At 33.1% G+C, this 10,331-nt stretch overlaps 5 protein-coding genes across 5 annotated transcripts; 1 reads left to right on the top strand and 4 right to left on the bottom strand.

The window, feature by feature from the left end:
- Positions 1-40: 40 nt before the first annotated feature.
- On the bottom strand, positions 41-2,379 carry TpMuguga_03g00143 (uncharacterized protein). The gene is made up of 2 exons (XM_758068.2): positions 2,180-2,379; positions 41-2,095 (listed from the first exon to the last, which is right to left on the bottom strand). Exons 1-2 carry the CDS (start codon positions 2,328-2,330, stop codon positions 63-65), a joined length of 2,184 nt encoding a protein of 727 aa, XP_763161.1. The 5' UTR covers positions 2,331-2,379; the 3' UTR covers positions 41-62.
- A 79-nt stretch (positions 2,380-2,458) lies between these two features.
- TpMuguga_03g00142 (Anion-transporting ATPase family protein) lies at positions 2,459-3,866 on the top strand. The gene is made up of 7 exons (XM_758067.2): positions 2,459-2,627; positions 2,657-2,764; positions 2,850-2,983; positions 3,038-3,290; positions 3,340-3,564; positions 3,596-3,692; positions 3,727-3,866. Exons 1-7 carry the CDS (start codon positions 2,472-2,474, stop codon positions 3,822-3,824), a joined length of 1,071 nt encoding a protein of 356 aa, XP_763160.2. The 5' UTR covers positions 2,459-2,471; the 3' UTR covers positions 3,825-3,866.
- An 80-nt stretch (positions 3,867-3,946) lies between these two features.
- TpMuguga_03g00141 (uncharacterized protein) lies at positions 3,947-5,704 on the bottom strand. Its single transcript, XM_061305634.1, has 10 exons — positions 5,426-5,704; positions 5,342-5,395; positions 5,028-5,213; positions 4,843-4,942; positions 4,697-4,770; positions 4,556-4,610; positions 4,364-4,489; positions 4,194-4,330; positions 4,048-4,128; positions 3,947-4,007 (listed from the first exon to the last, which is right to left on the bottom strand). The coding sequence occupies exons 2-10, from the start codon at positions 5,369-5,371 to the stop codon at positions 3,948-3,950; spliced, it is 849 nt and encodes a 282-aa protein (XP_061160967.1). The 5' UTR covers positions 5,372-5,395; positions 5,426-5,704; the 3' UTR covers position 3,947.
- Positions 5,705-7,748, bottom strand: CDKC-2 (Protein kinase domain protein). Its single transcript, XM_758065.2, has one exon. It carries the CDS (start codon positions 7,722-7,724, stop codon positions 5,778-5,780), a length of 1,947 nt encoding a protein of 648 aa, XP_763158.1. The 5' UTR covers positions 7,725-7,748; the 3' UTR covers positions 5,705-5,777.
- A 74-nt stretch (positions 7,749-7,822) lies between these two features.
- On the bottom strand, positions 7,823-9,891 carry TpMuguga_03g02415 (uncharacterized protein). Its single transcript, XM_061305871.1, has 8 exons — positions 9,703-9,891; positions 9,409-9,607; positions 9,211-9,287; positions 8,749-9,178; positions 8,675-8,718; positions 8,323-8,643; positions 8,084-8,228; positions 7,823-7,967 (listed from the first exon to the last, which is right to left on the bottom strand). Exons 2-8 carry the CDS (start codon positions 9,512-9,514, stop codon positions 7,843-7,845), a joined length of 1,248 nt encoding a protein of 415 aa, XP_061161750.1. The 5' UTR covers positions 9,515-9,607; positions 9,703-9,891; the 3' UTR covers positions 7,823-7,842.
- Between the last annotated feature and the right edge of the window lie 440 nt (positions 9,892-10,331).

Here is a 10,331-nt window from a genome sequence, read left to right as displayed (position 1 = left end):
TTATATATTTCGTATATTTACACAGCAATATTATTTAAATAAATTTTATAATAAAATTAATTTCATTTGGCCATTTGGGCCATGAACCCGTTATATATTACAAACTTGAACACATCTTCGTTTAAATCTACCACCTTCTTCACGTTTTCATCCAGATCTCCTAAACTATCCAGAACATAAATCATATTTTCCATCATTTTACCAACCTCCACTTCTGCACATTTTTCTCCATCTCCTAATACTTGTCCCTTTGTTAGGTATTCAAACATTGATTCCAATTCCTTCCTCTCTGGAATCTCACTAAACTCTAATATTTTCCGTTTCTTATAACTTTTAAAATAATCTTCTAAAATTTCCCTAAGAAATGAAATACTTCCGCACTGATTCAAATCCTCAAATTGTTCAGGCGTTATTTTATAACTTTCATTAAGTATTTTAAACATGTTTGAAAACATAACTAGTCCTACATAATCTCTCTTAAGATCAGCTTCTATGAACATTTGCACTATTTTAGAAAAATTATCAATGACCACCAGGTGGTTCTGGCATTTATTCTCCAAAATATTCCTGAATATCCCAAACAGGTCCTCAGAGGGTCCCTCTAATTCTTCAAATATTATACTTGATTCCTGTAAGTAACTATATGCCATGGGTATAATGAAAGTTCTCTTTTCTACGTTGATAAGCTTCAAAACTTTCCAAATATTGTTAAAATTTAACACCCTAGGAAGTTGTTTTGTAGACTCCATAAACTTCTCAATTAACTCTGGCTCATCATAACTGCCATCCGGACAATTAGAACCTTGGATACTTTCTTCAGGAAGTTTTACCTCAACATATTTAGACGCTTCTTCCACAAATTTCTGGAATAAGAACCTTTTGCTGACGTATTTTTGCATTCTACTTATGATTTCAGGGTCCAAAAACTGATTAGTCTGGTCAACTTTAGGTACTTCAGAGTATATTTTTTGGAGGTTTAATTTATTATTTTTAAAATAATTATTATTTTTAAGTAAACTTACTAGCTTATTCCTCCTTGCATTCCTGTTAATTGTGTAAATATTAAAATAGTTTTTTATAAATGTACAGTCAGTAAGAAATAGTCTGAGGTATGATGAGATATATTCATTCAATGCCTCAAGCAGTTTCCTGTGATTAAATCCGAAATATTCACTGGCATCCAATAAATCAAACAAGTGGCCTAGATTTATCTTTTCATCAACTCGTTCCAAAAAATTTAACTTTTCCATGTTGTGGTTTAGGTTAGTGGAGACATTTTCCAGACCAGATAATTCCAGGGATTTGTCAAATTCTGAAATAATAGAATTGAATGCTTCCAATTGATGGTGGTAGTAATCAGAAAATAAAGACAATAACTCATAGTTACACAGTTTTAACTTGACCATAGATTTACAGATTAAACTGAAATCCCTAGAGTCTGTTCTGGAATGAATGGGCCCAGTTTCATAGGCCTTTAAATACACACTCAAGAGCTCTTCGGACATTAACTTAAAATTTGATGTGTAAAAAACACTTAACGATTTTGAAAATGTAAGTGAGTAGAGTAACTTAGAAATGCTCGAAGGTGAGTTAAAGTTAAGGTCATTTACCGACTCAGGAGTGGAAAGAAATTTTAATGTGTTCGATGATATTTGAAGAGTTATTTCTGTGAAAGGAGCAAAATTAGTTTTTAAATCCTCCAATTTTGTTATGCAGTACAGGATGTGAGATATTTCTGAAATCGATAGTGTTTCGAATGTGAAGTTGATTTGAGTTAGAACCCTGAGTAATAGTGATGAGTCAATGTCAGAAAACTCAGATACATCAACTAAATAAGTCAGCAACAGGCACAAGTCGTGGTTATTTAGACAACGAACATTAAATATCCTGCCGTACAGTAGATCGTGCAACGAATCTTGACCATCATCAATTTTAGTGGGATTCTCTATAGTCCCAAGAAGTTGGTTAAAATTTACATGGTTGTTTGGAAGAGTATCGACTCCGTTTAATTTAGTTGTTACAGAATGAAATAGACTTCCCTGGTGTAATATTCTCTGGACTGATTCATGCGATAAGTAATTGAGTTCATCGGAAACTAAATTTATTTATCTTACACATCAGATAAAAGAGTAGTATAATTTATATAACTAAATAGAAGAATCTAGTTTCTATACTTTACCTTCTGGTAAAAAAAGAATTGAGCCTAATCGCTTCCTTTCTGTTATATTTTTGGTCAATTCTGACCTCTTTATACGCTGATATTCTAGGAAGGTAATTTTCTTCGCGGTGAACCTGCATTTTTTATCACTAATTCTACGAGGTATTAGCATTACATTTTTTATTGTTAATTTTGGAAAATGTTTAAAAAATACAGAGAACTGTTTATAGAATAGTGGAATTCAATATGTGGTGGATGGCATTAAACTTGTATTATTTGTATTTTATAATTACAAAAAATGGAAGAATCTTCTATGGAGTCTGATAATGGATTGAATTTGAGGAACGATGTTAAGAATCTTGTTGAGCAAGAGACTTATAAATGGATATTTGTAGGAGGGAAGGGAGGTGTAGGAAAAACTACAATTTCATGTTCATTATCGTCAATCCTATCAGAAAGAAGAGAATCCGTTAGTTTTAGAATTTTTAAATTTATTAGGTTCTTCTCTTATCAACAGATCCAGCCCACAGCCTGAGCGATGCTTTCAACCAAAAGTTTACCGACACACCAACTCTAGTAAACGGATACGAAAATTTATACGCCATGGTATATAATACAAATTTTCTTAAATAGCTAGTTAAAATTAATTATTTTTCTAAATTTAGTAAAAAATTCCCAAAATAATTGACAGGAGTTGGACGTTACAAGAGTTGCAGATACAGGTTTCGGATTAAATGAAACAAAAATGTTCCTTCAAACTATACCAGAGCTGTTCCAAATGCTCCCTGGCATTGACGAGGCTTTATCTTTTTCTGAGCTTTTACAGTTTGTTTCAACTAGTAAACTTTATTCATCTCTTATTAATGTAATTCCAAATAGATCTGTCCAATCCATGAAGTATTCTGTAATTGTGTTTGATACAGCGCCAACAGGCCATACACTCAAGTTTTTGAACCTACCTGATACCTTGGATAAGCTTCTTGAGAGTTTTCTAAAGGTGGAATCACTGTGCGGAGTCGCAATGAAGCTGTTTTCGGCATTAAATAACTCCTTACCTAAGGAAGAAATATTCCAGAAACTTAAAAGGTTCAAGAGCAACTTGACACTAATAATGAACCAAATGAAGGATCCGGTATCTACTGTAAACTAATATTTAAAAATTATGAAACATATTTTAATAGAACCGAACAACTTTTGTTTGCGTCTGCATCCCTGAATTCTTAAGCGTCTACGAGACCGAGAGGCTCATCCAAAGTTTAGCCAAAACTGATATAGACTGTTCGTATATTATTGTAAACCAAGTGTTGAGTTATATTAACTTGGAAGAACATGTAAAAAATACCCAAAACTCTCTGGAAAACCTATCACCAGAAAATAAAAAAGTGCTAGACTGCTTTTTTGAACTTGTAAATTTATCTAATTTATTAGAATTTTTAGGTGTTGGAACAACAAAATAACCTAAATGGCAGATTAAGCATACAAAGAAAATATATAGAAGATATTAAACAATTATACGAAGGCTTCTTTAATATCGGTAAGAACAAATACATCCAGAAATATAAATTTAGTCGCAATCAAACAGTACAAGTATGAAGTTAGAGGAAGTGAAGCAATAAAGGAGTTTTCAAAGGCTTTACTAAAACATTCACCAATCCCAGATTCCTAATTTATAGTATAATATACTAAGCCCATAATATACTACTCAAAATATGTATACGAAAATAATATACACTGCTATTATACAATGTAAAATATATGTTGGTACAATAGATGTATATTAACTTTAGTACTAGTCTATTAAACGAGCAGCTAGAGATTTAGCAGCCTCCGATAACTCATTAATTTTACTCTAAATTATTGTTAAAAGTTTTATTAAAATGAAAATAAACCTTTTCAAGGGATTGAAGTTTAGATAGAGCGTTAGAAGCTTTAACGTATTCAACAAGTTCAGGTATTTCTTCAATTCCATCCTACAAGAATATAAAATCCGTTGAGAAGAAATTCGAAAAGCAAGTTAGTATATTATGAATCTAACCATGCAAAAATCTTCCAAATGATATATAGCCTCCAGCTGCGTCAAGTACATCTCGCCAGAGTCATCAGATAAATTTAAAAGTGAAACTAAGGCGACTAATCCACCAAGTCTCATAAATTCTTTACGATATTTAATATCTGAAGTGAGATAGAGAAAATAAAACTAAATACCCAGATAATAAATGTTACGACAGGTTTGAGCACAAGCAGCCCTAAAAGGATCCAACGATGATTTCATTCCCTTGATTAAGTAAGGGAAAACATCCTGTTCGTACATTTCTTCACAACATCTGGCATCTAAATTTTTATTTGTTAATTTTTATTATAATTTAAATAACTGAGTGTATTGTAGTTAGAGCGTACTTCCGGAGGAAAGAAATGAAAAGGTAATGACAGCAGCATGAACTCGATCATCATCCTAAAAATTAAGTTGAAAACTGTTTTAAAATACTATATATTAAATATAAATAAAGAAAACACAAACTAAGGTAATAGTAAACTCACTTCACTTTTGAGTAAGTCAGCAAGTGCCTCAATTCCATTAGCAGCTAGTATATCATTCTTAAATTCAGGCTCATCTGAAATAATAAAATGAGTTAAATAATCTTAAATAAGTTGAAATACTCTAATAAATAGACTAATAAAGATACTTTCTTTGCTGGCGTAGACGGAAAGCTGAGTAGCTGATAAGGCTCCAATAGTCCTGGGATTTTCAGCCCAAGTGTGTAATTTATTTTCCAATTTTTGAATCTATATATTTTTGTGAATTTTATTATTTTGAATGTTAAACAATGGATTAATTCATTTATCTGTCACAAATAACAAATAAGATTACTGGAGTTGTTGAATAGCATAACTCTACTAATTTCGCAATATCTCCGTTCTGGAAAGCCTTGTTAAACTTGTAAACATGGCATTCATCGTCCTCATCTAGTCCTAGAATGTCCGAAATCGGTTTGTACGAAGCCAAAGTATCAATTACATCGGATTCCATCCTCAGATACTTGCTCTTATAATGCTCCTAAGAATTTTCATTAGTGTTTAATCTAATTCTGATCACTAATTTAACACATAAAAATATTTTTTAAAAAAATTCAGGTTTTATCTCATAACATATAGGAATGTTAATTAGTAAATATGTAGACTAACATATCTTCCAAAGCAACAGTTGTTTCCCATTTTTCAAGTATTCAAATCCCTTGACTACAATAAATATTCCCTTCGTCAACTTACTCTTGCACCCTTCGGCCCTTAGACAGTGCTGGCCCGAATTTTTTGTTCCAACTTTACACATTTAAGCAAAATTCCGTCTGATTAATTGTAATAAAATTTTATTGATAAATATTCTTGGAATTTCTGGAGTCTGGAGCCATTCATTCCATTAGGAAGGCTTAGCATGGAACCATTGATCATTTTTACTATAAAAAATGAAATATTTAAAATACAGTTAAAAATATAAAAATTAAATTTACAGTGAAATCATATATTACATTTAATGTACTGGAAAGAAGCAGTTTTTCAAATTTAATGAGTTCATCCCAAACTTAAAATTAAAATCGTTGGGATTCCGGTCTTCTAAATAACTTTACAAAGATATCGAGAGCTGTTTCTTTAAGACTTTTCTTATATCACCAGTATTTGCATATTTTACATATTCGTGCCTTTTTTGAGAAGGCCTAAGATTTTCACGCTTGCGTTGATTCTTGGTCATGAAGTTGTGAGCTGCCTTGATGTTATGACGGTTTGTCAATAATTTCGGAAGAGGCTCGTTTGTAAACCAGGGATGAAGAAGTGCTTGTTTGGCAGTGATTCTAGTGGAAGGAGACCACGAAAAGAGAGTTTTAAGCAAATCCCAGCCATCTTTTCCGAGCTGATTAACCTTGGTAAAAATCTTTTCAAACTCCCTTTGACGAGTTATTATGGAGCCTATCCTTTCAGGGTGCAGAGGGTTTGAATTCTTATCGTTCCAAAGTGGAAGCGTACGTAAATATTTTAAATCTGCCTCGTCAGGTAATCCCAAGTATTCACAAATCAGTTTTAAAATTAGAGACTCCTTATCAGCTGCAAAAATATGTGATCCTGAAACCAACTCACTCATTATGCACCCAGCACTCCATAAATCAACTGAGAAATCATAACTTTCACTTCCAAGTAGGAGTTCAGGCGATCTGTACCACAGAGTAACAACCCTATTGGTTAACAAGCCCTTCCCATGAGGCAAGAATCTGGCTAGACCAAAATCAGCCAGTTTTATCACTCCATCTTGATCCATGAGTAGATTTGCAGTTTTTAAATCTCTGTGCAGAACATTATTTTTATGACAATAATTCAAAGCCCTAAATAACTGACGCATTATAGTCTTAATTTCCCCGATACTCAGCCAAACTGAAGGCCTTGCGAGTTTATCATACTTCTCATGTGGGTCCCTAAGTGCCTCTATATATCCACTTAAATCAAATGGCAAGTATTCAAAAACCATCCACACGTTTTCCCTATCATTTTTCTTATCCTTATCTCTATTCTTATTCTTGTTCTTATCCTCATCATTCTTGTTTTGGTCGGCATTAGATGGTTTGTTCCTGGCTTCCCTGTGACTCCTATGAAAATCCCTCCCTTTATCGTGACTGCCCCTACGGCTGTAACTTGGAGTATGGCCGTACGCTGACTTTGATTTATCAGGATTCTTAGGGTTGAATTTAGACTTATGGTCATCTTCGTTTAGTTCTTCTTTGCTACTGCTCAATCCATCAGATAACAATGAGGTGCTGTAAGATTTAGAATAGCAAATACCTAGTAAATTTACAATGTTTTTATGTTTTAGTGAGTTCAGCAACAAGATCTCGCGAATGGCATTTTTTGGAAACCCCTCCCTCTCCTCGTTCAGTTTCAGCTTCTTTAAAGCTACCGGCTTCTTATTTACAATATCCTCTGCCAACCAAACGTCTCCATAAGCTCCTTGACCAACTTGATGAATTTTTACAAAGTTTTTCAACCTGACTGGACCAGAGGAGGGAAATAGTAATTTAAAATCATGTTCTTTGTCATTTAAAAGGTGATTCTTCCTTTCTAACTGACTCAATAAAGGCTCTAGAGTCTTTCCTTCTAATTTTACAAGGGGTATATATGACTCAAGTTTATTTGAATTTGTTATCCGAGTTATAAGTTCCCAATCCTTTCTGATATGTTCCAAATGATCGAGTTGTGCTTCTTTTTTACAATAATTTTTTAACTTATCGATCAATATTGTTGGTCTATCCTGATCAGAGAAAGATGGGATAAAGGATCCAAGAAAAGTAAAAAACTCATTTGCAGTTGTAGGAATCGGTCCTATCTCTGAGTATAGTCGATTTAATTCATGTTCACTCAAAGAATCTATAATTTTATCAAGATTGCCTGAGATTCTTGATGAAATCAACTTAATGTGATTCTCCTTTAATCTGATTATAGAGGATTCTGTTTTGGATTCTAACTTGAGTTTTAATGGCCTTGAACCTCCACTAGTGTCACTACCGAGTGGCCAGTAATAATTCATATTAACTTATCCGCATCCCTTAAAATAATTTATGTGATTTAGATCACTGCGTAGATATTTATGGAACATTATGAGGTTAGTATTTAGGCGAAGTATCATAAAATTATAAAATATTAAATTATTTCTTTGTTGATAGGATTTGTTTTAAATACACATCATTGGTTGTTTCCGAATCTGCCAACTTGATCTTAGTTTCAGCCAATTCTCTCTCTAGAGCACTGATACTTCTACCATCTCCGCAATCTAAAGAAATTTTATTATCCCGACTTTCATTCATTGATTTAATAATTAAAATTTTGTTATTCAATTGTTTTCTTTAAAAATAAATATTTTTAGGTATTTAATAAAGGTAAACTAACTTTCAAAATCCTGGGTTTTTGGAATGAATATGCCTCCTCCCTTTATCTTACCCTTCAATCCACCGCCTTCAACTAATCTTGGAACAGAGAGTCCTGAGTTATGCTTAAATTCAGCTTTACCAGTGTTCCCCTTCAAATCATTTAGCTGTAAATAACATTATTAAAGTCACACTAGTAGTACTTAGAGACCGTGTGTATCTGTTTATCTAGTTTCTAGTGTTAATTATCGTTAAATTTACCTTCATGGCGGAATTTTTGGAGTCGAAATGGCTCATTCCCAGTCTGTTTACGTTTGTGTTAGTTGCAGGTATCTTGTGCCTCAAAACCCCGTTCCCCTTAATGCTGTGCTGGTCGTTCATGCTATATCCGGTGCCACTGTTTGCGTTGAAATTGTTTGAAACATGTGAGTGTCTGCTAGTTAAAGTATGGTTAAAAGTCTGGTTGTTCAGTGATGACTTGGTAGTCAAACGCTTGGGGATTTTCTTTATTCTGTTCAAGTTTTCAATTAACTCCCTACATCTGGTAACCTTCTGTCCAGGGTCATTTATACTCTCAAATTCCTAAGAAAGGACTATGAATTGTAAAACTTACACTTCTAAAACGCTGCAAGTCTTTCATGTTGGTTTCAATATCATCTAAAATATTATTTAAAAGTGAAAACTTACCCAAAATGGATCTGTTGCAAGATGACATAGTGTAGTTCAAGTCCCCCTTTTTAGTCCTTTTTGGTCCAGTTCGGGTTGAGAATGTCCCGCATCCATTTTCGGATAAGAGTTGGCTTTCTCCTAAGACTGATCTTGGTGGTATGGACTCGTTGAATCGTATTTTCTCAGTCAACTCCAATTCTCTTTGATGGGACAGTGAAAGAACAGTGTGTAACTCATCAAGCTGCGATAGTAAAACCTTAATCTGAGCATCCTTCTTGGCTATATCCCTTTCAAGCTTGTTTTTGATCTTGGTCATTTCAGCTACGTTCTCCTTGTTCAGCTTGTTCAACTTATAGGTCTTTTTGAGTATTTCGTCCTCGATGTTACTAAGTTTCTCTGACATTTTGGTGATTTTGCCATAAATCTTGTGATCACTAAGACTTGTGTCCTAATAAATTAATTAAATTGTAAGAAACATACCGATATTTCGTCAAAAGCTACGTCATCTGACAAGTCATCCCTTAAGTGCTTCTTTAAAAAGTCAGACCCTTCATGGTCTAAAATAAAACATTATAACGTCATTTATGGTACTTGCTTATAATTAATGTTATAAATAATTGTTTATAAGCAATTTTATTGTAAATAAGGGTTTATATGTAAGGTATTATAAGTAATTACGTTGTGCCGAAAAGGATTTGAGAGATAGAACTGAGGTCGATGGCGGGGTTACCGTGACATAGGTGTAAAGCTTTATGTGTTCTCCAAATTGATTTGTTAGTTTCATTCGCACCGGGTTAGTCACATTTGCAAGATAGGCCAAATCCAGTTCTTTCTGTCCCAATAAACTGTCGGATGATTTTCCAGTAACCTCATGAACCTATTAGAAAGTTAGTTAAAATTTTTAAAAATCCTTATTCACTTTAGCGTACTACATAACTAAGGACTAATAATTATATGAACTAATAAGGTTACCTTCAAGTTGGTTAAATTTTGCTCATTTGGGTCAAAAAGCTTATTCAGAATTAATCTTTCTTCAACTCGGTGCTTTGAGAGTCCTGGATAAACCAACACATTCCCACTGGTAGACTTCTGTTTTCCTAAATTGAATTTATTAACCAATATGTGCTAATTCAAAAGTTACTGCTGCAATATCGCAACAAACTTTAATCAAAATTTCTAAATGTGTGGAAGGTTACCTGATTCCCATGATAATCTGATTGTTTTCTTGCTTTCCACTTCTAACTCCAGTTGTTTTACATATATTTCAAATATGTGTTTTTTATCTGACACATCTTCATAATCATCCATATTTAGTTTTAAAGATGTGACTTGTTGTTGGTCTTGCTTTCCTGTTGATCTATTTCTTTTGTTTTGCCTTTGCTTGTTTTTTAAACATTAAATTTACTTAAGTATATTTAAAGGGTCTTTCGTAAATATATTAATTGTAATTTCAACCCTGAAATTTTCTCCTAATTGTGATTGCAAAAATTCCGCGCCTTTTTTACCTCAAATTTTCCCCGTAAAAAATTCCAGCCATCTTTTTATTTAAAAATATTTATTTTAACATCTCGTTAATTTTAATACTCACTTAGCTTGCATCT

The sequence above is a fragment of the Theileria parva genome (assembly GCF_000165365.1).
Source record: "Theileria parva strain Muguga chromosome 3 map unlocalized ctg_530, whole genome shotgun sequence".
Classification (NCBI taxonomy): Eukaryota; Apicomplexa; class Aconoidasida; order Piroplasmida; family Theileriidae; genus Theileria; species Theileria parva.
Note: the sequence above shows the minus strand (reverse complement) of the source record. Positions and strands in the feature narration are given on the sequence as shown.

Coding starts and splice junctions, on each gene's coding strand:
- TpMuguga_03g00143 (XM_758068.2), bottom strand. CDS start 2,330: ATGCTAATACCTCGTAGAATTAGTGATAAAAAATGCAGGTTCACCGCG. Junction 2,096..2,179: donor AATTCTTTTTTTACCAGAAG/GTAAAGTATAGA, acceptor AAATAAATTTAG/TTTCCGATGAACTCAATTAC.
- TpMuguga_03g00142 (XM_758067.2), top strand. CDS start 2,472: ATGGAGTCTGATAATGGATTGAATTTGAGGAACGATGTTAAGAATCTT. Junction 2,765..2,849: donor ACGAAAATTTATACGCCATG/GTATATAATACA, acceptor AATAATTGACAG/GAGTTGGACGTTACAAGAGT. Junction 3,565..3,595: donor TAGACTGCTTTTTTGAACTT/GTAAATTTATCT, acceptor TAGAATTTTTAG/GTGTTGGAACAACAAAATAA.
- TpMuguga_03g00141 (XM_061305634.1), bottom strand. CDS start 5,371: ATGGGAAACAACTGTTGCTTTGGAAGATAT. Junction 4,129..4,193: donor ATTTGGAAGATTTTTGCATG/GTTAGATTCATA, acceptor ATATTCTTGTAG/GATGGAATTGAAGAAATACC. Junction 4,008..4,047: donor AACTTCAATCCCTTGAAAAG/GTTTATTTTCAT, acceptor ACAATAATTTAG/AGTAAAATTAATGAGTTATC.
- CDKC-2 (XM_758065.2), bottom strand. CDS start 7,724: ATGAATTATTACTGGCCACTCGGTAGTGACACTAGTGGAGGTTCAAGG.
- TpMuguga_03g02415 (XM_061305871.1), bottom strand. CDS start 9,514: ATGAAACTAACAAATCAATTTGGAGAACACATAAAGCTTTACACCTAT. Junction 8,719..8,748: donor TTGCAACAGATCCATTTTGG/GTAAGTTTTCAC, acceptor ATAATATTTTAG/ATGATATTGAAACCAACATG. Junction 7,968..8,083: donor AAAAACCCAGGATTTTGAAA/GTTAGTTTACCT, acceptor AAATTTCTTTAG/ATTGCGGAGATGGTAGAAGT.